This window comes from Nematolebias whitei, chromosome 18 (genome assembly GCF_014905685.2).
Source record: "Nematolebias whitei isolate Nwh7 chromosome 18, NemWhi1, whole genome shotgun sequence".
Classification (NCBI taxonomy): Eukaryota; Metazoa; Chordata; class Actinopteri; order Cyprinodontiformes; family Rivulidae; genus Nematolebias; species Nematolebias whitei.
In genome coordinates this window covers 28,884,918-28,910,820 of record NC_056515.1, presented here as the reverse complement: position 1 = coordinate 28,910,820, position 25,903 = coordinate 28,884,918, and the positions used below count along the sequence as shown (strand labels likewise).

General features: G+C 39.3%; 3 protein-coding genes across 3 annotated transcripts; 1 reads left to right on the top strand and 2 right to left on the bottom strand.

Moving 5' to 3' along the window:
* Positions 1-2,053: 2,053 nt before the first annotated feature.
* tmem141 (transmembrane protein 141) lies at positions 2,054-4,844 on the bottom strand. Its single transcript, XM_037691807.1, has 5 exons — positions 4,662-4,844; positions 4,414-4,480; positions 3,120-3,203; positions 2,907-3,017; positions 2,054-2,674 (listed from the first exon to the last, which is right to left on the bottom strand). Exons 1-5 carry the CDS (start codon positions 4,713-4,715, stop codon positions 2,613-2,615), a joined length of 378 nt encoding a protein of 125 aa, XP_037547735.1. The 5' UTR covers positions 4,716-4,844; the 3' UTR covers positions 2,054-2,612.
* Positions 4,845-6,199: 1,355 nt separating this feature from the next.
* On the top strand, positions 6,200-20,951 carry nup155 (nucleoporin 155). The gene is made up of 34 exons (XM_037692303.1): positions 6,200-6,246; positions 6,434-6,601; positions 6,814-6,951; positions 7,086-7,182; positions 7,354-7,424; positions 7,507-7,599; positions 7,926-8,189; positions 8,280-8,353; positions 8,428-8,519; positions 8,600-8,697; positions 8,774-8,941; positions 9,019-9,119; positions 9,246-9,416; positions 9,492-9,602; positions 9,807-9,901; positions 9,993-10,078; positions 10,239-10,380; positions 10,514-10,580; positions 10,819-10,934; positions 13,486-13,589; positions 13,754-13,887; positions 13,998-14,189; positions 14,412-14,550; positions 14,624-14,759; positions 14,837-14,990; positions 15,083-15,187; positions 17,266-17,420; positions 17,515-17,644; positions 17,738-17,851; positions 17,948-18,068; positions 18,140-18,250; positions 18,549-18,685; positions 18,769-18,875; positions 20,591-20,951. The coding sequence occupies exons 2-34, from the start codon at positions 6,460-6,462 to the stop codon at positions 20,727-20,729; spliced, it is 4,104 nt and encodes a 1,367-aa protein (XP_037548231.1). The 5' UTR covers positions 6,200-6,246; positions 6,434-6,459; the 3' UTR covers positions 20,730-20,951.
* A 1,002-nt stretch (positions 20,952-21,953) lies between these two features.
* LOC119424535 (bombesin receptor subtype-3) lies at positions 21,954-22,898 on the bottom strand. The gene has a single exon (XM_037692021.1). The coding sequence runs from the start codon at positions 22,896-22,898 to the stop codon at positions 21,954-21,956; it is 945 nt and encodes a 314-aa protein (XP_037547949.1).
* Between the last annotated feature and the right edge of the window lie 3,005 nt (positions 22,899-25,903).

The window sequence follows — 25,903 nt, the reverse complement described above, 5'->3', positions numbered from 1 at the left end:
ACTTTTCCCCATCCACTCCATCCTGCCTGGACTCTTTTTCACCTCTTTACCACATTCCCCATTTTCCTGGACAGTGGACTCTAAATATTTGAAGTCCTGCACCTTTGTGACCTCTGCTCCTTGTAGCCTCACTGTTCCACTGACCTCCCTCTCATTCATGTACTCTGTCAAACCAAAGCTGACTTTCATTTCTTTTTTTAGTGCATATGGTCACCTCTCCATGTTCTCTTCCACCTGTTCCCTGTTCTCACCACGGCATCTGTAAACATTATAGACATCAGCCACAAAATGGATGAAAATTAAATAATTTTGAACATATGTAGATTTTACACATCACAAATGTTTAAAAAAAATCAAGAAACATGTGGGGGGAACAACACACGTTCTCCACTTTGATTATTTATCTCACAGGGTTTTACAGGTGAGTGCACGCCTGATCTCCCTTGTTCATGTTGTTGCAGACAACCCTAACTATACAGCTGTTACACAAAAATGCACACACATCTGTGGGCTTAACAAGCAACCCAAAAGGCCACACCACTCTGCTATTTGCTTTGGACATGCCCCACTGATCATCTGCCATCCATCCTCCCTCTCTCATCAGCTCCTGTTTTCCAAGTTTCTCCACGTCTTACCCTTCAGCAGTATCCATGCGCATGTGTCAAAGAACGTGAAGGCTGTTTTTTGGATCCAGAAAGGCAGAGATTTGAAAAGCTTCAATTCTTGGAGGGGTTAAATCAGATTTGAATTGCAGTGGGTAAGTGCAAGAAGAATATAAAAGAAAGGAGTGGATTCAAACAGGGATATACTACGACATTTCTTAATAAACATGTTTTCCCCCATTGCAAAACGTGGATTTGTGTTCTCCACAGATTAGCAGCTTGGACTTTAGTTGCATTTCCTCAAGATGTTAAAGTATGTTAGAAAGACTCTACTGTTTCGTAGACTGGCACTGCATGGCGCAGATTTTCACTTTCTAGTATTCTGACTAACCAAAGCAACTGGGAGAGCAGTGTAAATCAAACGTAACATATATTTTAAAGATGTCATCGCCCCCTAAAATAAATGTAGACCACGTTTATCAGTTTCACTTTTTGATTTGAAATTCAAAAAATTTATTTATGGTCTCCTTTTGTTTCTTTGCAGAGACCAAAGCCTTAACATTTCACGGTAATTACAAAAGAAAGCTTGACCTTTATTCAGCAGTTATAAGCTGAGCAAGTTTAAATTAAATTTGACAACTTATATTTTTATGTTTTCACGTATTTTTGATTCATAAACTGTAGTTCTTTTAAGAGTTATTGATGTCATTGATCCATATCTGCCTTTTCTCTTTTTAGAGCTTTATTTTCCCCTTTGTTTGGTCCAAAACATGAATATGTGGGAGTCGAAGCAGTATTTTGGTTTTTGCTCTACATGTTGGGATTGTGTCCGTCTATAAATACATATGTTCATTCAACACATGATTTAGTTTTATTATTCTTATTTATATTTACAGCAGGCTCGTCTTTATGTAGCTGTGATGGGTCTGAACAGATCCTTCAGTGACTTTAATGTTAATAAAGCTCCTCTAGAAAAAAAAAATAATAATAATTTTCTCATTGTTGCTGCTGTAAAAAGTGTTGATTTTATATGTCACTGTAAGTTCAACTGAATGTGTGTTTTTATTAGATGTTAAAATCATAAAAGTGTTCAGTTTTTTCATTTATTCTAATACAAATTTTAGGTTAAAAGCTTTAATTTAAGCTGCTTGGCATAACATACATTTTACTATGATGGTTAAACATGTTAAAGCAGTTTTACTGGGATCAGTCAACCCATGCAGGTCAAAACAGACACTTTAGCATTTACCGGAATATGAAGTGAGGAACGTTTATGTGTTCTTATGTGGCAGCTTTCAATAGCCAATGTGGTGGTTTTTTGTGTGTCTAAAATGTATCAATATTTGCTGTAAAGCATGGCAAGATTATTTTAGTTGTTTTACCAGACTATTTTGGATATTAATTTCCTTTGTGGAGAATAAAAACTGAAATCCAGGAGTTATGTTGCTCTTTTGAAACATTTTATTAGTGGGATCCAAGTGGCTGACTTCTATATCCCTCTGCATGTCTTTATGTCAAACTGCAAACAAATAGGGAAGTTGCAAAGTCTCTTACAGGTTGTTTTAATTTCTGCTTTATTCTTTATAACCAAAGCTGATCTATGATCATAACCTGGCTTGAATCCATCAAAGGCTCCAACACACAGGATCATATTAGTCAAATATCTAATTATTTCTGCAGCAACCATCAGTGGTAGGTGCTGGCAGTGCAGAGTTAATTCTGTTGCATGACAAACCAACATATCCAAACAATAATACAGATCAAAAGCTTAACATCAGATTCCTGCTAGAATCCTACATAAAACCCTGGCCTGCGGTTTGAGGAACACACATTTAATCCATGTTAATGCTGTTATGAAATTGAAAAGCTCCATAGAAAATTAAATTATACCATTTTGACACATGAGGAAAAACATAAAACTCTCCTAACAAATACAGAGTGTACGTTTGTACACAAACTCCATATATAAATACTTGGAAAAAGCCATTGTAGATGAAAAATAGAGTACGTTTACTCCATGGCATCTCCATATTTTGTCTTCTGGGGTCCTTGCGATGCCTCTAGTTGAGGTACTGAAAAACAAAAAGAAAGAAAAAAAAAAATCTAGAGCGATAGAGCTGCATTCTGTTATATCATCTATTGTCACCAAATTAAAAAAAGTATTACTGTATAGTAAAAATAATTCTAAGGCTCAAAGTGTGTTTACTTAATAGAATCCAGTTTTATCATATATTTAATCAACAAGTATCATGAGAAAGATGATGAGTAGCATATATTCAGTTATTTGTTCACGAGTATTCTCACCTGGTGCTGGTGATCTGTCCGGGACTTTGCCAGTTTCAAGCATCAACCAAAGATCTGAACATTTCTGTGTTTCCCAGCGAGTTACGGCATAACTGCACAGCGATGACGCCACTAAAAGAGGGCAGCGAGAGGTTTCAAACAAGGCACTCAGAGGCTGCAGAGTATCCAGCCTACATCAGATTTTTGGTGTATTTTAAATGTCTGAATGATCACCTATGGAAATGAGCAGATTCCACTGAAGAGGATAGGGCAGCTTCTTTTGTAGAGCCTTCTGAACGGTGAAAAAACCTGCAACACCTGCAACCACAGAAAGCATTTGTTTCATACTGGGTCATATGAAGAAAAGCGCAAATTTACACTCATTTATTTTTATTGCATCAATACATGCTTCTTGTTTCTGCTGCACTGTTTTTTTTTATGCATATTTTTCCAATACTTAATAAGCAAAACATTATGTTTGAAATACTATGTTGGGATAAAGAAAATCAGACCTGTACAGTTCTTTTGTGATGGGCAAGAGATTTTTTTTTTTCCCAATTAAAAAAAGTGAAGTTAGTACCATTTGCTTTTTTGTATCACATTTTTAAATGTGCACTACTCTTGGTGATCAGTTAATAAACTGCAGACACTGACTCATGTATTTTTGCCTGTTTGCTTGCATTTTTTAAACTTTCAGTTATTTGTTCACATTTTCTGATGCCTTCCTTGGTTTACTGACATGAGGTTTTTTTTTTCAATCTTATTTATTTATTTGTATTTCTGTATTTCCTCCAAGGTAAAAACAAACCCCCTATGTTAAATTACTGTGTTAAGAAGTTTTAAAATCCTTTCAGGCCTCCTGTTAGGTCAATGTTTCTTTACAATAAACACAGAGTAAAGTGTTTCAGGGTCTGAAATCGTTGCTTTATAAATATAGGTCAAATTGCATATTTTTGTCTGATCTAGAAATAAAAATGACAATTTTTTTCATATTTTCCCACCTATTTAAACAAAAAGTCATATTTAAAACAATTGTATTTATAATATCTGTGATATATCTGCCTCATTGAGCAAGGTTAAAGTCAAATATTTAATGCCAAAATATGTTTTTCCTTTAATTTACAATTCAAGAATCGTGTGTATTATTTTTCCAGGAGTTTCACGTATAAGGATTACAGCGCCCTCTAGTGGTTTATATTATACGTTTCATTTTAATGGTTTAATTTCATATCCAACCCATTTAAAGCCACTTTCATAGGCCAAAGTTTTGTACTTAATAAAAAAACACAAAGAACTAAAACAGCTAAAAACGCAATAAATAAAAACACAATAAGATTCCACAAAACGTCAAAATACTTGGGATTACAATTGGCAAAGTTTACGACTTTGATTTCAGGATCTAAATAAGAAACAACAAACAGATATGTCAAATACAAGCTGGTATTATTAAATAATATTCAACACAGAATAACATATATTTATTTTAAAGAACGATTTCTAGTTCTTCGTGAATAAAAAAGAACATTACCCAGTAAAAAGGTCCCAGTTCCCTTCATAAAGGCGCGAGACTGACAAGCAGCGTAACTTTGTAACCCCTGAAAAACAGACACAACTTTAAGAAATGCAGCTTTTTCTTTATGACTGAGTCTCTAAAACATTACCGTTTAATCTTTGGTGCATTAGAAAAATGTCAAGTGTGTACAGCAGCTGAATATCCGCTTCATAAAGTACATGTTCTCTAAATATCACTGCTTCCGACCAACAACAAATTCTCACCGGATGTTTTGCAGCGACCGCGTCGTCTACTTTTCTCAAACCGAGATTAACCATGCTTTCTAGAGTTATAAAGCAGAAATTATAAATAAAGGTTGAATAAATTTGATTTTTAGGAGACGAAATCACATTCTGTTTATATTGTTACGAAACTTCCGCGTTCAACACAAAAACACAAAAGCGAAGAAGAGCGTTCCGTTTGAAGCGTTAGCGACACCTAAAGGTAGGAGGGCGGTACTGCACCATAGCGCATTAGCGACATATAGTGGTAGAAAACTATAATTTCACCTACAGGATGATCTGCTGAATGATGGTGCATTTATCAAGTCGTATCAGGTCTTTGTTTTCTGATTTTTTTTCAACATAACTTTTTAATGCTGTTCATCAGCTGTAGAATTTTATAAATTTTAGTCCAATTCTGCCACTTTTTCCTAAAGGCACACTGTTATGTAAAGTTATGTTAAATTTACAAGGATTGGGAAGGCAAAAAAGAGACCAGAGTAAAAATAAATAAATAAATTAAAATAAAGAAACCTTGGGACAGTCTATCTATGCTCTAAATAAAATAGTACATTTTAAGAAAAGTGATAAAGTTTAATTTAATTAGCAGTTTTTAGCTGGTTGTGATATGTCACACATTTAACAGGATATATATATATATAACAGGACATGCTCTGGACGTGTCCAGATAAAATATTGGTATACAGTAATTGTAACAACAGTTTATTTTAAAGTGAACTGTGCAAGAAAAAATAAATCATGCATTTAGACAATTATACTGACGGTGAGATACACAAACTCTTGCCACTAATTAGTCTCGTTTATTGCCTTTTAATCTTCAGCTGTTCCATGCAAAGGCCTGTTACTTAATTCAAGTTCAAATGATCTCAAAGGGATAAAGCTTTACAGTTCAGTTAAGGAGTATTGTATGTTTCTATAAAAAAAACTGATGGGTTCATCTCTCATACATGGAAAGGAAAAGTTTCTTTTAGCAGAGTATAGTTTTACCAATTTAAACCTAATCATATTTCAACTGGAAATATTGGCCCTTTTATGCAAAATGTGTGGTATAATCAAATTAATTTCAAATACATTAAGATCGAAAAATACATGGTTGATAAAACATTGAATATTTCCAGTCGTTTTGATAAATTAAGTTAAAATTTCGGCATTCATAATACAGTGCTTGACTTTCATTAAAAAGTGATTGAGTTATTCCTCTAATAATATTAATAATAATAATAATAATAATAATAATAATAATAATAATTTTAATCAATAAAAGTTCATTATTAATTGATGCTGCACTTTAATGGCGTTCCTTTATTCGTAAAATATCTGAATCAAAAACTTTTTTGTTTTAGGAAGGCGTCATCACACTGACCGGCAGGTGGCAGTAGAGACTTCCCTTGGCCCAGTCTGCCAGAATTAAACAAACGAAGAAGAAAATGAAGCTTCCTAGCATGAGGTTGGCGGGTTGTTAGTTGCATATGAATGTTGAACGTTTTTGTTTAAAATTTACCAACGAAGAGCCAAATACAACTTGTTGTCCAAATAAATCAACATCACTCGGATCATTTTCAACAGGGTAAAGGACCGACTTAGTTAAAAAACACTTTAATTTTACATTTATTTACTTATTAGCTTGCATGCTAAGTGATACTGATAGAACCAGAGCTAACGTTAGCATCGACTCAGGATCATTCAGCCTGAGTTTACTGGTGATAAAATAAATCTCTGGCTTATTCGTATTTGTTTTTGTGTTTTCTTTACAGATAAATCAGACACGATTGTCTCAGCGATGCCGTCCATCTTTGGACCCAGCAGCCCTGCAGCTGCTCTCGCAGAAGCTTTGGACAACTCTGGCCGTCTGATTGACAAACATCTGCAGGATGATCGCTGCTTTCCTGATCTGTCCGAGCTGCTCAGCGTCCCTTCACACAGTAAGTCCAGTTATTAGGTTAAACAGCTAGTAGCTGTTTACATTTGGGCTTTTATTATGGTAAGAGGAGGGACTGTAAGTTAACTAGTTAAATTTCACACAAGGGGAAATTTATATTGGTAATTTTGCATGATCCGTTAATCATGGTCATAAATATTGTATTGAACATCGGATAATACAAATTAAACGTTATACTTGTTGATTTGATTGCAGACATGCCGTCCCTCTCTGGAGTGTCAGATATGGATTACCCTCTCCAAGGACCCGGGTTGCTCAGTGTACCAAACCTCCCAGAACTCAGTGCAGTCCGAAGAGTCCCTCTGCCACCTGAGCTGGTGGAGCAGTTTGGCCGTATCCTTTCACTCATTATGGAATGCTAATCCAAACCTTTCAGACAGACCCTGACATTTCCATCATACTCAAAAGAAAATTGTTTACAGCTTCTTATTTTGTTGGCCAAGAAATTCAGCTTAACCATCTTTTAGATATGCAGTTTAACTGCATGATGGGAGTTTTTCCTGAGATTTCTCGAGCGTGGCTAACGATTGACAATGATATCTTCATGTGGAATTATGAAGATGGGTGTGTATTTTTGTTGTCATTATACAGTATAATAATTGCATTCAACTGTCTGAAATGCACACACAGGTCATTTAAATGTAATTTTTGGTTTTGCCAAATTAATTTGAGCCATTAAACTTGTACCAGTGACAGCTGTCTTTACTTTTCTGAGCTGTGTTGTGTTCTTTGCAGAGGTGATGTAGCCTACTTTGATGGCCTAATTGAAACTATTCTAGCTGTGGGTCTTGTTAAACCAAAACAAGGTATGACCAATACATTATTTAACATAGATCATTTTATTTTTTTTATGAATTGAATTTGTTTTTTTGTTGTTGTTTTTTTCAGGGATTTTACAGCCGCATATTCACTACCTCTTGGTGTTAGCCACTTCTGTGGATGTTGTGATCCTTGGACTCAGCTTCCCAAAGGGCCATGATGGTGAGTCATTCTTTCATTTCTTATAATTTTGTTGAAAGCATTTTTTATTTCACAACCTAAACAGGATTTTTTTTATTGTGGAGAATTGTGTCATTAAGTTTCAGAAACAGCTCAAAGCTAAATGTCTTTGTTTATGTGTATAATATGATCAAGCAAATGACTGATAATTGTTGGACAATGCATTGTCACAGAGACTCAATTTTCTATATTACCAATAGGTTGATGTATGTGATGAAAACTCTTCAAATCTGTGTGTTATTCTTTTATTATCATCTAAGTAGATGTTGAGGAAAGTTAATAAATGCTGTGTCTGTCTTTTGTTTTAGGACTAAATGACAGCATGGCTGGTGGCATGCAGCTGCTGCCAGACCCTCTGTTCTCAATCCCCACAGACAACACCTACATCCTGTCCATCACCTCCACAGACCTGGGACGCATCTTCATGGCAGGAAAGGATGGCTGCCTCTATGAGATAGCTTACCAGGCAGAGGCAGGGTGGCTCAGTCAGCGCTGTAGAAAAATCAATCACTCTAAAAGCTCCTTGTCCTTCCTCATCCCCTCTGTGCTCCAGTTCTCTTTTTCTGAAGATGGTGAGAGAAGGAAACAATTGTGTATAGGATGAAACGTCACTAATCTAACCGAACTGCTCCTGAACATTGTGTTGCCTCTGTTTTCCACAGATCCCATTGTGCAAATTGCAATAGATAATACTCGAAACACACTTTTTACACGCTCTGAGAAAGATGTCCTACAGGTAACATGTGTATCTGGTTAGCAATACATGTAATGACTGTCATGAGTTGACACGTTTATTTGGTTTCTTTTTAGGTGTATGACCTGGGTGCTGATGGTCAAGGTATGAGTCGTGTGGCAACAATGTCCCAGAGCTCCATAGTTGCAGCTGCAGGAAACATTACCCGGTATGTCTGTGCTTTGGTGTTTCGTGTGTGATGAGCTCTTCTCACTGTGAAATAATTTCCTTTTTTCAAACTATTTTTAGGACAATCGATCGTTCTGTCTTCAGACCCATTGTCCAGATCTCAGTCATTGACAGATCAGAGTCCTCAGATTGCCATCTGCTCGCTGTCACTCATGCTGGTAAAAATTAACAGGCTTAACTTGTTGTAGTGTGTGAAATATACTGTTTGCATTGTCTGATGGGGTGTTTTTGCAGGCGTGCGTCTCTACTTCACCACCACGCCTTTTGCACCTCAGCATCAGAAGCACGTTGCAGTTCGCCCAAGCCTGCTTGCTTTAGTCCACGTCCGGCTTCCACCAGGGTTTTCTGCTTCTTCCACCTTGCAGAAACCCTCAAAGGTTCACAAGGCTCTACACAGCAAAGGTAATGGAGCAAATCAGTCTCATTTTTACTTTTTGAATTTTGTATTGTTTCATTCTGACAAATTTTAAATGTTACAGGTGTTCTGCTGATGGCTGCTTCTGAGACAGAAGATAGTGACATTTTGTGGTGTATCAACCATGACTCCTTCCCCTTTAAGAAACCCCTGATGGAGACACAGGTTTGTACAACAGAAGCAGACAGTGAATTGAAAAAATAAACTCAGGAGGCTTTTTGTGAAACAGTTTGCTCTTGGGGGCCAGAAACAAACTCTGAAACTTGTTATTTCTTGTGTGTTGTGTTGCAGATGATGTCTAATGTTGATGGACACTCTTGGGCACTTAGTGCCATAAATGAAGAAAGGCCTCTGAAGATATTTACTCCATTGAACAAGGACCACATCCCCATCACTGATTCCCCTGTGGTTGTCCAACAGCACAATATCCCTCCACAGAAGTTTGTCCTTCTGTCTGCAAAGGTTAAAGTCATAACTCATCATCTTGTAATCTGGTTGTGGCATGAATTCAGTATTAAATTTATGGTTGTCCTTTAGGGAAGTCACATCTTTCAGAAACTGCGACCAGTAGACCAGTTTCGTCACCTCCTGGTCAGCTGCGCTGGAGGAGAAAGTGAGGAGATTGAACGCTTCTTCAAGCTGCACAGGGTACCATGCATTATCATTACCGTGATGTTTTGTCTTCATAATTTTTGCATATCGTCTTAAACTTGTGCACGGCAGACATGTATGATTATTAGTAGCATGTCGCGTACACCAATCTGCACTACCATCTTTTTACACAAGATTAAACCAGGTGTGTTTTCCACATGCACCTGTAATACACATTTAAATGATACCCCTTGTGTTCAGGAGGAGCAGGCTTGTGGCACAGCATTGATCTTGGCTTGCTCCAGTGCTGCTTCTGACCGAGAGGTCTCACAGTGGGCCACCAGAGCATTCTTCAGGTCAGATGGGGACTTTTACTTTAATATATTCGTGATTATTTTACATTCTGTGCAAGCTAAAGGCTGGTTTTCCTTTTGTTGTGGGGATTAGATATGGAGGAGAAGCTCAGATGAGATTTCCTGCAGCCATGACAACACCCAGCACTGTTGGACCTGTGATGAGCTCTCCAGCACCTGGTAAGTTAGTGAATTTGAAGTGTTTGGTTTTGAAGGTCAAAACTGGTACCTGAACCCTCATATGTACTTCTCATGTTGACACAATTAAATAGGAGATGAAACTAATTTGACTGTTTCTTATTTGAATATGGAATAAACAACGATTCAATTCTGTCCCCAGGTATTGTACCTCCTGCGTTAGCCACACCTTTTGCACCGATGCAGTCTGGATCTGTCCCGATCACGCCCATGTCAGCCGGCCCAGAGGTGATTTTCTCTGGAAAGCACAACGGCATCTGCATCTACTTCGCTCGCATTCTCGGGTAATTAAGCACAGTTTTCCTGGTCAAAGTTTAAATCTGTGGGTGCTTTTTTATCCAGAGCCCTGAAAGTTGGTGTTGATGGTGTCTTAATTTTGTTTCCTCTTCCCGTTCACTGCTGTCACAACTTTAACAGAAATATTTGGGATGGAAGCCTCGCTGTAGAGAAAACCATAAGCAGAGGAAATCAGGCAGTCACTATTGTGAGTATCATAACTACATTACAACCCCCCAAAAACCATATGTTTCTAAAATGAACACAAAGGTTAATCTGTTATTAGTTTAAACCTTTATTAAACTAAAACATATTGTGTCTTTACTCGTCAGCTTTATTGTATAAATCTACAATTTGTTGACATGGACATTACACATTTGTTTAAACCACTTGAATATTATTTTAAGGTTTTATTCTTACTATCAGTTATTTTTTTGTCTGCACAGTTGGAAAGCACCCTCAGTTCATTTGAGTTGGAGGTGGTCCTCCTGGAGCTCAAAGGTCTACAGGAGTTCCTTGACAAAAACTCTCAGCTCAGTCCTTCATCTCTCGGTGCTGCAAGGTAAAAGCTCTTCTGCCAGAAATGTGTTACACTGAGTTAGTTGGCATGTTAACGCCTTAATATTATGCTTAACACCATGGTGCTTTTCTGTAGCAGAACAGTGCTGGCAGGGTGCAGGAAAACACCTCCTGTTAAGATTTTAGGTCAGAAAGCAGTCGAATGCAGTAGATTACATTTTTGGTTTCTGTGACACGCCTTCCCACATGAACTCTTGTTCAAACCATTTGCCTTTTTTTTATAAAGCTGCAACTTCAAAAAATATATATATTTTACAACATCTGCACCAAAATTTAGGACTCTTGCTCTCGGATTTAATGCTTTATTTGACAGCTGCAGTCCAAAGAGTTTGTTCCTGTTTCAGACTTTTTTCTTTTATTGGACTGCAACTAAAACAGGTCATCTTTAAATCACTTTGTCCAAATAGATGTTGATCCTTTTCAGAGTGTTTGTGAACTTGATGCAAACTAAGGGACAAGCTGCAGGTCGTTTTAAATTTAGCAGACTGCTTTATTGCCATTACATTTGGTTAATATTATTACCAACAGCATTTAGTGCTGCTAATCTAATCTAATCTAATCTCACACATTTTGTCACCTTGTCTTATTTTCTCGGAACAGAATAGTCATGATGAGAACAAATTTCGGCTCTTAATTTCCCGAGATTACCAGGGCGGCCATTATTATTTAGATGAAAAGTTACCTGGATGGAAAACAAGAAACTGAAATCAGCATTTTTCTGAAACATTCAGACAATTTATTAGTCACATCATTCAGAGTAGCTGCATAAAAAAAGCATAAAACTTAAAAAAAAAAAAAAGATCCTGGAAGCAGATCTGTTTTTTTAAAGGCTGCATAATCTTTCCATTTTTGGGTCAACTCGGAATAAATCAATTTTAAGTAAGTATTCTTTGTAGACGTAGACTTTTATGCTACATTGTGTATATTTAATTAGCAGCTCTTCTGATCAGAGCTTCGCTTTAGACAAAAATGGGGGTGAAGCTGATTCATTACTGAAAAGATGCAAGTGTGTCATTAGGCCTGTCATAGTAACATTTTGCTGGGCGATTAATTGTCTCAGAAAATATTGCGATAAACGATAATATTGTTTGAAATTTGACAATAATCAGTAATTATTGTCAAATTTAAGAAGAAATGTTGGTCATCCGGGAGGGACTCAGAGTAGAGCCGCTGCTTTTCCACATAGAGAGGAGCCAGTTGAGGTGGCTCGGGCATCTGGTTAGGATGACTCCTGGACGCCTCCCTGGCGAGATGTTCTGGGCACGTCCCACCCAGAGGAAGACCCAGGACACGCTGGAGGGACTATGTTTCTCGGCTGGCCAGGGAACGTCTTGAGATTCCCCCAGAGGAGCTGGCCCAAGTGGCTGGGGAGAGGGAAGTCTGGGCCTCCCTACTTAGGCTGCTACCCCTGTGACCCGACCCCGGGTGCGGAAGAAAATGGATGTTGGTTAATTTGTTTTGAGTATAGTACCTTTTTTGACCACCGCATGGCTGTATAAGACTGTTTGAACCAAAGGATGGATAGTGAGGGAGCCAGCAGTGTGTCTTTTGAAGAAAAATGGGAGGGACATGACATGGGCTGTCTCCTTCCTTTATTCGGTTAGCTTAGCTTGCAGCGTAGCTGCATTTAACGATCCAAAAACACGGTTTCGGACGGTTAAAACGGGTTTTAAAGAGAAAGGGAGCGGTCAGTGAAGAGCACTGGAGTTGAGCTTTTTTTCATCCAGTGTCTTCAGTAGAAAGAGAGAGACATGAAAAAAACGATAAAGCCGATGAATGAAAATGAGCTCAATACTTTTCATTTATCATGCGATTAATTGATTTATTGTTTATTGCGACAGGCCTATTTGTCATTTTGAGTAAAGCACCTGCTGTGACATATATGGTATGGAATTCTGTATAAACGTCTTGAGCTTTTTTTTAATTTGATGGAACCACAGTAAGAGGCAGCACGGTGGCACAACTGGTAGAGCTGCTGCCTCTCAGCGAGAAGGTTGCCGGTTCAAATCCCGGTCCGGGGGCCTTTCTAGGTGGAGTTTGCATGTTCTCTCCGTGCATGCGTGGGTTTTCTCCGGGTACTCCGGTTTCCTCCCACAGACCAAAAACATGCATGTTAGACTGATTGGTAACTCTAAATTGTCCCTAGGTGTGAGTGAGAGAGTGAATGGTTGTTTGTCTCGTTTGTCTCCATGTGTCCCTGTGATGGACTTGCGACCCGTCCAGGGTGTCCCCCGCCCCTCGCACAGTGACAGCTGGACATGGGCACCGGCAACTCCCGTGACCCAAAATGGAAGAAGTGTGTAAAAGATAATGAATGGATGGAACCACAATAAACATTTTCAGGCTTGTGACTATTTAAATAAATAAAATAAATGTGCGGTTTAGATTTTTAACTCGACGCGACTCGCGCTGATGTAAAATCTAAACATACTTTATCATTTCTCCTACTTTTGCAAACTTTTTATTCAATGAAATAACTTTAATAAGACGCGTCTTCTTTGGTTTTCTGTTTTTTTTGTTCTTCTTGGCGTTAGCTTCAGCTCCCCTGCCAACCTGCAGCAAAGGCTGCTGGGATTTATGCGTCCAGATGGAGCCAGCTCTCAGCAGGTTCAGCAGGAACTTCAGAGGAAATATCACAGTAAGTGTTGAGCTCTATTTGGTGATTATATTAAAATTGCAAACAAGGAAGGGCTTATTTGTATCCAACACTTTACACTAAAAACTGTTGTATTTATCATTAAAGTTAAAGTGACTCTTGTTTTTGTACTTCGATATTTTTGTTTGTTTGTTTGTTTGTTTTAGCCAAGGCTCAGGTCTATGAGAAAGTGTCCCTGCAGGGTATCCAGCAGTTAGTGCATCGCTCGTATCAAACTCTGGCGCTGTGGAAGCTCCTCTCTGATCATCAGTTCAGCCTCATTATGTCTGAGCTGCCTAAGGTACTTTAGCATTGCGAACAGATGCTCATATGTTTGTGCAGAAACTCGTGATTTATCCAAAAACCTGCTGCTCGGGGAGTGCTCACTACGAATTCAACCACTTTTTACAGGAGTTTCAAGAGCAGATTAAGGGGGCAAGTTTTAAGGACGTAGTGATTCGCGGCAGGGAATTATCCGGAGCGCTCATCACCGGGCTTATTAATGCCTACATCAAAGATAATGCCTCTGTGGACGCCATCAGCAATCACCTGAGGGACCTTTGTCCGCTGCTGTACAGCAACGATGACAGCACTTGCTCCAAGGTGCACACTCATCGAAAGTGCATTGTATACATAAATTTATCACAGCCTTATTGATGTCACCTTTGTATTCTTATTTAATGTGATCTTTTGTGTCTTGTTTTTTGCCCACGCTAGTTTTCAAGACCATTTTAGGCGCAACAAAGTCTTGCACTCGCGAGATATCGATCAGCTCGTATTGATTTATGTCTTCGTAAAGTGAATTTGATTTTGTCCCCCACTTAGGCTAATGAGATGCTGCAGGGCTCCAAGCAGATCCAGAACAAGGGCGATAAAGAGAGAACACTGAGGGAGTCTCTGCGACTCTACCAGCAGATCAGCCAGCACACAGACCTGCCGCTTGTTTGCTCCCAGTACAGACAAGGTAAAAGCAGCAGGCACTGCCACTGCTTTTGTTGTTGGCACACTGTGCTTACTGGTGCTGTTTAACTTTGCAGTGCGTTTTTACGAGGGAGTTCTGGAGTTATGTCTCACAGCGGCAGACAAAAAGGACCCACAGAGACTAGGACCCCACTTCTATAAGAACGGAGAGCCAGAGGAGGACAAAGTGGGGCAGCAGGCCTTTCAGGAAAGGTAATGTCAACAGGAAGTAAAACAAGAATTTGTGTCCAAGTTGTCTATTTAAAAAAACAAACAAACTTGTTTTTCAGACTTTCTTGTTATAAGTGCATCACAGACACGATGCAGGAGTTGGTGAACCAGAGCAAAGCTGCTCCTCAGTCCCCCAGCGTCCCTAAGCAGCCTGGACCTCCTGTCATGACCTCTGACCCCAACATGCTCAGCAATGAAGAAGCCACAGCACACGTGAGTTTAAAAAAGGACAACTGATGCTAATTTCCTTCCACTGCTCTGTACATAATCTGCATTTCTAACGATGATCTGTCACCCCTCTGTAGTTTGAGCAGATGCTTGGCTTGGCCCAGAGGTCTCAGGACGAACTGTTTCACATCGCCCTGTACAACTGGCTCATTCAGGCTGACCTGACTGACAAGCTGCTGGAGGTATTCTGTTCATGCATGTGTAATTCATTCTCTCCAGACCCACATTTCAATACGGTGTAGTTTATAAAGCTGGGAAGGAATTTTTATTTGTATTTTATGTCTGCACAACAGTAAAAATGTCTCCGCTGTGTCTTTTTCATAACTGTTTTATCCATCAGTTTACCTGCAAATGTGCCTTGTCTCTGTAGTGTCCCAAAGGGGAAACAACAATATATCTAGAGAGTTTTCTTTGTATCTCCTGGAGTTTTATAGAAAAGGGATATGTGTTCGGCTGGTTGCACTAGTCTATAAATTTCATTAAATTGCTCGAACTGAACATTTAAGTACTAAGCTGCCTTTCAAACTCTTATACCCACATGTTGCACCAGCTGTCAATAAATTAGATGATACAGTAGTCCCTCGTTTATCATGGTTTAGGGGACCACGCCCCCCACGATTAGTGAAAAACCGCAAGTAGGGATACAGTAGTCCAAGTTCGAGTTTCACTCCCAATCTCCCTCCTTGTGTAAATAAACACTTTAAATCCATGCAGCATGTGTTGTTTATTTAAAATATTACAGTATTTAAATTTAAATTGTAGAGAAGTGCAGCAGGACAGCAAGAAATGTACTTCTTGATCACTTACACTGCTGAACATAGAAGTTCTAAAATAATTTAAAGTAACTTTTAACACATATATTTTGTGATTATGATGATTTTACCATGTGACATACTTTGAATTTTAAGTTGGAAGACAAAAGTTGAATGCTGCAGCTGGACAGCAAAGGGCTTCACAAAGCTGCTTCAGTGGGAGCAGAAATGTGTGGGTGGCAGAGAGCGGAGATCATGGCCACATTGCTGCAGGAGAGAGCTTCTCCCTGCACCTGTGGGCCGCACAAAGGTGCAGCAGGTGTTACATCATTTAAAATAATTTATTTTAAATAAACAATCCATGCCGCTCTTCCATCAATCAGCCAATTGTGTCATGTCCAATCTTATTTTGAAAAACCGTGAAAGTTGAACCGCGAAGTAGTGAGGGACTACTGTACTATGAAAGTAGCTGTAGAAAAAAAAAATAAGCTGTCGACTTTGCATTTTAGATTTTGTTTCATTCACATTCTATAAGTTCTATTCCATGTTATCTGAATTTGGCTTCCCCACTCGGCCTTGAATCAGCCAGCTATCTCAACTTCTGGTTGTTTATGTGTTGAACAAGAAGCTCTGCCCCCCACGCCCTTCGCTCTCCTCCTGAGGACTTGTGGGGAGCTGTGTCAGAGTTGAGCCGGCTGAAAGACACTGCGTTCTCTTATCAGAACTATGGAACTCTCTGGCAGTCTCCACAGTCAACTCACTGCCTTCCTGTAAAAAGTTTTTCTCTGCAAAAAGAAGCTGAGAACTTGTTTACTGATTTTTTTAAATTAAAAGCATTGTGTGAAAAATGCTATGCTAAAGAGCTCAAACCACGCAGAGTATTCGCCATTTTGAGAACCGAAGAGAGACAGCCCATGTCACATCAAGGAGCCTCCCTCCTATTTTCTTAGAGACATGCTGCTCGCTCCCTCACTATCCATCTTTCAGTTCAGTCTTATACTGCCATCCGGTGGTCGAAAAAAGGTACTACATGCAAAACAAATTAACCAACATTTCTTCTTAAATTTGACAATAATTACTCATTATTGTCAAATTTCAAACAATAATATCGTTTATCGCAATAATTTCTTAGACAATGAATCGCCAAGTAAAATTGTTATGGTGACAGGCCTACTCAGCTTAAATGTATTATGATGTCATCAGTATGTTGCTGTTTTATGTGCTGAGGTCACTTTTTTGCGACTTTCATTCTGTGTCCCGTAGGATACAGTATGAGATTAGATTTTTTTTTTTACACCTCCCTTCCCCCTCGTGTTTCTTTTTCCTTATCTGAAAATAAAGCTGGCGGCCTCAATCGCCTCCGTCTCCCCATGTCAGTTGTTTATGTTGTTCTCTTGGACGGGCTGTACTGAAAATGTAATTTAGTTGTGCTTTGGTTCAATAACAATAAAGCTGATTCTGATGAGATATTTTAATTCTTGTTTGTTTCCTGGTTTCTCATTTCCCAGGTGAATTCTCTGTATCTTGAAGAGCATCTGATGCATATGATCAAACAGGACCAGAGTAAAGTTCATAACATGGACCTCCTGTGGCGCTACTACGAAAAGAATCGTAACTTTGGGAAAGCGGCTCACGTACTAGCCCGCCTCGCTGACATGCACAGGTTTAAACATGAGATTTTATTAGGAAATTTATACGGACCAATCACCAGAACTGCTGCTTACTTATACATGCATGTTTGTTTTCTGCTCGTGCAGCACTGAGATCTCTCTGAAGCAGCGCTTGGAGTACATTGCTCGAGCCATCCTGTCTGCAAAGAGTTCCTCCAGCATATCCGCTCAGGCGTCTGACGGGGAATTCCTTCACGAGCTCGAGGAAAAGATGGAGGTACTTGAGCTCATTGGTGTCGATGGAGAGAAATCAGAGGGTTTTCCGTTGCTTGTTGTGTATAAGCATTTATTTTCTTTCACTCGCTTTTAGCTTGTGCGTATTCAAGTGCAGATCCAGGAAACGCTACTCAGACAATACTCCCATCATCCCTCCGTGAAAAATGCCGTCTCCCAGCTGGACTCTGAGCTCATGGACATTACAAAAGTAACTTGCTACATCAGAATTGGTTTAAAAGTATTTGTTTTCACTGTGAATGCAACATGTTTACAAATGTGGCTTCTTTGTTTGTTTGTTGTGCAGCTCTATGGCGAATTTGCTGACCATTTTAAATTGTCTGAGTGCAAGCTGGCCATCATTCACTGCGCAGGGCACTCTGATCCAATCCTGGTTCACTCACTGTGGCAGGAAATCTTGGAAAAAGGTGAGAACATTAGCATCCTGCCAAAAGTTGCCCTCTTCCTGCTTTGTTTACGTGTCTGTTTTGTCTTTCAGAGTTGGCGGACAGCGTGGCCATGAGCCCAGCAGACAGGATGAGGTCTCTGAATCTGAAATTGGTTTCACTCGGGAAGTTATATGCTGGAACGCCGCGATATTTCCCTCTTGGTAGGCTTTTATCATCATTCCGCTTTATCTTTGTGATGTTTATTAAGCTTGTTTTTTTACAGTTTTGTAAACAGTAATATAATGAGCCCTCCTTTTTGCATAATTTATATATCTCTGGGGTGCAGGTCTGTTTAAGCCAAACAGCTGCTCCTGCTCCTAATTATCCTCCTTTTACAGCCGGCGAGTTCAAACTTGTCCTGTCTGGAGACATAGATTCATTTTAGATACATCCTCGGTGCTTGCGCGTGTGCACGCCATGATGAGCGTGCAGTGTTAACAAGTGCTGATGTGGTTGCAGAGTTCCTGGTAAAGTTCCTGGAGCAGGAAGTTTGCCGTCTGAACTGGGACGTGGGATTTGTCACGTGCACCATGCTGGAGATCGGTGTTCAGCTGCCCCGTCTTCTGGAGGTTTATGATCAGCTCTTCAAATCTCGGGTACACGTAACACTTTATGTTTTGTGCTAAACACACAAATATGAGCGAAATCTTCTTACACCAGCAAAATGACTTGCTTTTAGGACCCCTGCTGGCAGCGACTGAGGAAACCTCTACATTTGGTGGAGTGCATCCTCGTGCTTCTTTCAGGATACGTTGACGACCCCAGCAGAGTACCAACCTATGACAGGTGAGCTCTGCTGCTTTAGCTGCTGGCCTGTAGTAGGCGTCGATTAAGAAAAAGTCAGTTTTTTTGTGATGCATTTTAAATTTAAGGAGCTACTTTTTTATCGACTGCAAGAATCTTGAGCTAAACAAAGTTCTGGGAAGAACTTTTGAAGCCATTATAATGACCCTTAGACCTTAATGGAAATGTAGAAGATCCATCTTTTTTTTTTTTGCTATGATAAAAGTCATAAATCGAAGGAACTCATGTTCTGGGTTCTGCTGGTTGAAAATCTCATTTTAAATGTACAGCGGCGAAATGATTCGACTTTGACATGCGTTTTTGTTTTTTTCTTTATAGCAGCTTAATTATGTCACATTTTAGATATCAGTGTTATTTACAACCACACCTAAAAACAAAATTAAAGCTTAAATACTAGGGATGCACAATATTGGATGTTTGGCTGATATCCAATATGCCAATATGTTAAAACGAAAGTTACATATGTAACTACGGTTCTATGAAACCCGGATGACCGCCAGAGCTTCTCTGTCACTCAGAATTCTTGCATTCCGCGAGAAGATTCTGTAGGAGCAGAGCTGCGGATGACGTCGGGCTATATAGCCTCTGACTGGTCATGTGTCACACCTGCGACTCTGTTGGTATTATTACTCAAACAGTGCATGCGCAAAGGGAACATGCAGTGCTTTCAGCACCGCCCTCTGGCGGTCAGGAGGGATGAAATAGAACTTATTTGGCCGATAACGGATACCAGTACTGATATTTTTTTCCCTAGACCAGAGACTACACAGCTTTCTCTGCTGTGGAATTAAAATACTACATTATTCTTCATGGTCTTTGTGAGTTTGGTCTGTTACCAAATGCAGATGCCAAAAGGGGTCTGAAAATGATGTAACACACTTGGATTATGTTTAATGTCAAATTTATTCATGACATTTACTCTCTAACACAATGACAACACTCGGAACAGTCATACAAAAACTGTGCCTTCATATATATATATATATATATATATATATATATATATATATATATATATATATATATTTACATATATTTCAGCACCTTATGTCGGTGAGTCATTTTGATGGAATGTCCGATATTTAACTTTATCGCTAATATCGGCCGATACATGTCGATAATATCGTGCATCCCTATTAAATACCTTGTGTTTAACAGTAATATATTTTTTATTTTATTCTGATAAATTTTTTCTATTTGACTACTTTATTTATTTATTTAATTTACCCTTTATTTATCCAGGTAGTCTCATTGAGCCACGAGAACTCATTTTCAAGAGAGACCTGTTTAGGGAGCAGATGGTGGTTAAGGGCCTTGCTCATGGGCCCAGGGTGGGGCAAATGAGGGTGGGGGCAGGTGTGGGCGCTTCACCTACCCCACCCACATTTTTGATGTTCTCAGTACCGGGGCTTGAACCAGCGATCTTCCGATCACACACCCACCTTGTCTAGCCTCTGCGCCACCACTCCCCATTTAGCTTTAGCTCAGAGCTATTTTTCAGATGGCAACCATTTATTTAAACTATGAGTTTTCACAGCTTTATATTCTTTTTTTTTTCAATGACTACCATCATCTGGAAATGTTTGTTGTACGAGTTCATGCAACTGTTCGAACCGGTCAGTTCCGAGGTAAAAACTTACAGATAGATACGCAGGTGGCTTTAAAGCTTCCAGTTAATGTCGTGAAATCTTTTCCAGGCGCAGATTCACGAACGTGTGCCTGGACAACATCTGTGGATACCTGGTGGAACTGCAGTCTCTGAGCCCGAACTCAGCCCTTCAACAAACCATCGGCAACTTTAAATCACTGCAGGCCAAGCTGGAGAAACTCCACTGACATAAACAACAGTTTTCAGTTGGACACAACTTGACATTATTTATGTCCCACAGCGGGGGCTTGTATCATCTGTTGAGTTGAAGCATATTGATTTTTGATAAAAAACAGACGCTTGAAAATGCAAGTTTTATAACTTATTTGATACATTTTTTGTTAGTTTATGCTGAAGCAGGAGGTGTAGTGGTTTTACATTGTGTGGAAGTGGCTGGTATAAAAAAAAATGGTGAGATGGTGAATTCTTTTCAGTAAAAAAACAAAAATCACCGATTGCAACTGTCAGTTTGCATATATTGGTTCATGATATGGTATTTTCCTATGATTAACATTGACAGCTGTGCCTGTTTTAATCTTTCAACACAGTTTTGGTTGTCAGTTTATTGTAATTATGTACATAACGTGTCGTCTGCCATAGCTCACAAACTCATGCCGTTTTGTACAAGAACTCTGGTGGCTGATTTTGCTGTACGGAAATTCCTGGCTTTGAGAATAAAAGTTTTTTTTTTTAATATAAAAATTGTCTTGACTTATGGATAAGTGGGACACACTTAGTGTTTTTGAAAACAACCTTGTATGAAATGTTCATAATTAGAACGAAACATCAGATGTTAATGCAACATTGGTTTGGCAATTATCTTTAATTTAAAACAGCACTCTGGGGCTTTTTTTTTTATTTTTTTTTGCTGTCATCACTAACAAGGCAATAATTGCCGAAGGTCTCCAATTAGCTGTGTGCTCAAGTACACAATTATGTATAATTTTTAATGCTCATGAAAAATAAACAGACTTAGTCTCGCTGCTGAGTTGTTTTGTTCTAGTAAGGTCAGCCAACATGTTTACAAAGAAAAACACAAAGGTTAAATGCTTTTTATCTATAAAATAAAGCTGGTTAACACATTTAACTGTAATGTTATGTTTGTGAACTTATTTAGAATATTCATCATATATAAATCTGATCATTTATGTTAACTGGAAAGTAAAGGACTACTAGGGAAAAACAAGTGATTAATAAATGATGTGTTAATGCACTTCCTCTGTAGGAAAAAGACTCGAGCATGAAGATGTCGTTTAATTTTCAAGCGTACGACAACAAAAAAATTAGGTTTTAGCTGTAACATCTATTTTTTCAGTTTAAAGACTTTTCTCTACATCTCTTGATTCCATAAAGAAAGAAAAACTTTAAAATAATGTAAGAAAGTCAAAGTGCATTTGTTGCGCTGCATGCATTTATTTTGTGCACGAGCAGGAAAGTTTTTTCACTCCGTGCAAAAACATGTAGGGGATGATGCAGGTGTAGGACGCTGCAATATAGCTGGCCACCTCCACCACCTGTGGCGAAGCGTGGATGTTGCTGGAGATGCGCAGCAGCAGATGAGTCAGCCAGCAGAGCAGAACCACGCTGGCTACAGCCACCACGCTCTTCGCTGCCCTCACCTGAGGACTAGATTTGGGGCTCTGCTTAGATGGCTTCTGGACGGGCGTTGAAAAATGCAGCCGGGGTTGAACGCTGCACGTTTCGCTGCTTGCTGAAGGCCTCTCTTGACTCCGAACGTGCCTCCTGGTTCGGAGCAAAGTAACAACGATCTGAACACTCGCGATTATGATTCCTGCAAGAGGGAACGCGTTGGCCACGGTTAAAAAGACTATCTCGTAGGTTTGCCTGGAAAGTGCATCAGGGAAGAGCTCTGTGCAGCTTTGTTGGCTTTCATTCATCCTTTCCACTGACGAGAAGAAGAAGTGAGGGATGCTGAAGATCGTGGCCAGCATCCAGCTCCCAACCAACAGATAGCCCACCAGGCGCAGGCTGTCCAGCTGCACCGGTGCACCTCCACGTTTAAGGGACCCAACCAGCTTCTGGTGCCAGAAAGCACTGATGAAGAGGGTTGTGAAGAGGCTGCTGGTCTCCGAGAGGTCAGAGCAAAAGTGGAAGATGCCGCAGTAGGTTTCCCCCAGGAACCACCGTCCGGCAAAGTCTGCGGTGGTGTCAGGCAGATCCACCAGGTAGTTGGTGATCAGGTTGGACATGGCCAGGTTGAGGAAAAGGACATCGTTGGTACGAATTTCAGTCTTCTGCTTGGGAATAGAGATTAGAGCCAGCCAGCTGTTTCCCAAGATTCCTGCCAGGAACATGAAGGCTCTGATAAGAGATTCAATCAACTTGTCTGCATCCATATTATCAAAGATGGAAGAGTGTGCACAGAGGTTTGGACGGCTGAAGGAAGGAAGGATGAGGAGCCCAACCCAACCACCTCACAGAGGTGGAACATCTGTTCACATGAAGCCATCATCAGGAAGTTTCACTGAGAGGGAGGAGAATTTTCTAGTGACAGACACTCCCAAATATAGCTTCACTCTGGAAGAATTATATAAAAAGGGCCTGCAGGCGGAAACACATCTAGGCCACCGAGTCTTCTAATGAAGGAGCAAAACTCCAAAACTGACACATTCGAAGTCATGGAAATACAATTTGTAGCAACTTCCAAGTGTTTATTTGTGCTCGTTTTTAAATCTTTGCGCTTTTGTGATTGAATTTCATATTTCTAAGTCTGCCACATTACTGTATATTTTATTTAACTGGTGTGTGTTTTCTGTTACCTGTTCTGTTCTGCATCATTATGTTACATCTCAGTGTGGATATGTTGTAAAAATATAGACCAGAGGCGTCTGGATGTCTCACTGAGCCTGAACCAAAGACTTCCTGACTCAAAGTGTCGTAAGTGCAGCAATAAAGGACCGATCAAAGAAATGCAAAATACTCTGAATTTAATGACAAGCACATGATGTGTCATCAAATCAGTGCACAAACAGAATCAGACAAAAATACTTGTTCTTATCAGTGTTTAAAACAGTACATTAAAGTGACTCATTTAAATAATAATTATTTTATAAATGTATATATATATATATATGTATATATATATATATATATATATATATATATATATATATATATATATATATATATAAATTCTCTCCAGTAAAAGGGGCACATGATCTCCCTTATGTCAAAGTCATGTCTGTCTGCCATCCGTTTCATTTTTAGCATTTTATAAACACTTTATCACCATAAATATTTCCCCAAACAACAACGAATGAAGACATATTTGTTATTATTTTGTATTTTAGTTTTGCTCATGCTGTGACTAAGAAATTAGAAGATGGTCAGAACAATGATTGGGTGTTTTTGTTGTTCTGTTGTCTGCCAGATGACAAATTCATTCATTCATTCATTCATTCATTCATTCAACCTTTATTTATACAGGTTAGTCACATTGAGCCTCTAGGACTCATTTGCAAGAGAGGCCTGTTTTAACAAAGAGTGATGACAACAGTGGACAATCATAAATGAAAGCATATAATTTGAAAAGATAAATGGAATAAAAATATATAAAAAAAAACTAAACAAAAACATCTACATATAAAGCGGTATAAAATACTAAAAACAGGAACTGTGTTGTTTTTTTCCAGGAACTTAGCAGTTGTTTAAAGTCCTTTAGAGAAGTCAAGGTCAAGAGCTTCAGATCTTTTTGCAAGATATTCCAGGAAACAGGAGTGGAGTAGAAGACCCTAATCCCAAGTTCAGTCCGCACTGAGGGAACACTGCAGGTAATATTGTCCTGAGAGTGCACGCTGTAGCTGCACTCACGCAGTGACATGTAGGAGATGCATGAAGGCAGCAGACCAAGAAGTGATTTAAAGATGAAAATGTACCAGTGAGAGAGTCTGCGTGAAGTTATGATCTGTTAACCAGTGAATACAGGGTGCAGTGGTGGGTACAGTTGTGAATCTTAGTGCACCATCATGACAGCATCCAGCATCTGCAGGGTGCTTGTAGGAGCGTTCATGTAAATGTCACCATAGTCAGTGAAGGGAAGGAAAGTCATATATTTACAAGGCATTTCTAGTGTTCAGAGTTAGACAGGATCTATTTCTGAAAAAGAAACCCAGTTTAACTTTCAGTTTCTTTACTAAATTTTCGACGTGGAGCTTAGATAGAAGAGACCAAAATACCTTTGAAAGAATCGACAAACTCAAAAGGAACACCATTGGAAGATAAAATCGAAGGAAGAACTGCTGGGACCGACTTCCTGTTTGAAAACAAATCCTTTGGTTTTGTCAGTATTTAGCACAATTTTGAGACGGAACAAATCTGACTGGATGATGTCAAAGGCGGATTGCGAAAGCTGGAAAACCATAGCAACTATTTTAGCTCGACACTAAACAACTGTATCATCAGCATAGAAATGTAAGGATGCATCAGGGATGCTCTGACCTACATTTTTCAGTCATTCATTCAACCTTTATTTAGTCAGGTTAATCCCATTGAGCCTCTGGGACTCATTTACAAGAGAGACCTGATTTTTTTAACATTACCCATGTAGATTGTAAAGAGGGTGGGTCCTAAGACTGAGCCTTGTGGTACACCTGTTGACTGTGAAATAATTGGAGGAAGTACCATTATGTTGAACACATTGCCTCCGATCTGAAAGATAGTTAGAGAACCAACCAATGGTGTGATCTGAGAAACCAGTTTCTGAGAGTTATCCTCAATGTCAAAAGCTGTCAAAAGTCTAAATTGTGCCGCACAATAGCATCCAAAGCTCAACAACATAAAACCTCCAGCGAAGCAGTCATGCAGTCAAGTTAGTAAAGCTGCTAATAATAACAACAATAATAACAATAATCATAATAACAATAATAATTAAAGCTGCAAGCAGCGTTGAAGGCCCTCGCAGCGAAGCGCCGCTGCGGCCTTATGGCGACCGCGGGAACTGCAGCGACCCTTCCCGGTCGCCATCGAGAACGCTCACGCTACCGTCATGCGCCTGTTCCCCGGAATGCGCATTCGCCGAACCTTTCACATAAGCTGCGACTGCATATATATCTATTGTAATAATGTAGGGGCGCACTTGAGTGAAATATTAAACAACAACACCACTGCGTCCATAAGTCCTCACTAGTCAAGCACCAAAAATGTGGTGCAGATCGGACGATATATCACTGAGATTTAACAGTTTGATTTATGTAGGGGGCGCACTTGAGTCAAATATTAAACAAAAATATCAATGTGTCTAGACATGGTCACACATTATGCCACAAAAATTTGGTGCAGATCGGATGATATATCATTGAGATATAAGGGTTGGAATATTATAGGGGGCGCTCTAGAGTCAAAA

Bases quoted from the DNA above. Each gene is read 5' to 3' on its own strand.
- tmem141 (XM_037691807.1), bottom strand. From the start codon at position 4,715: ATGGTTAATCTCGGTTTGAGAAAAGTAGACGACGCGGTCGCTGCAAAA. The intron at 3,204-4,413 runs GTAATGTTCTTT...CTGTGGTTGCAG, and splicing joins AACTGGGACCTTTTTACTGG to GTGTTGCAGGTTTTTTCACC. The intron at 3,018-3,119 runs GTGATCATTCAG...GCCCTCTTTTAG, and splicing joins GAATCTGCTCATTTCCATAG to TGGCGTCATCGCTGTGCAGT.
- nup155 (XM_037692303.1), top strand. From the start codon at position 6,460: ATGCCGTCCATCTTTGGACCCAGCAGCCCTGCAGCTGCTCTCGCAGAA. The intron at 9,603-9,806 runs GTACCATGCATT...CCTTGTGTTCAG, and splicing joins GCTTCTTCAAGCTGCACAGG to GAGGAGCAGGCTTGTGGCAC. The intron at 18,686-18,768 runs GTACACGTAACA...ACTTGCTTTTAG, and splicing joins ATCAGCTCTTCAAATCTCGG to GACCCCTGCTGGCAGCGACT.
- LOC119424535 (XM_037692021.1), bottom strand. From the start codon at position 22,898: ATGGATGCAGACAAGTTGATTGAATCTCTTATCAGAGCCTTCATGTTC.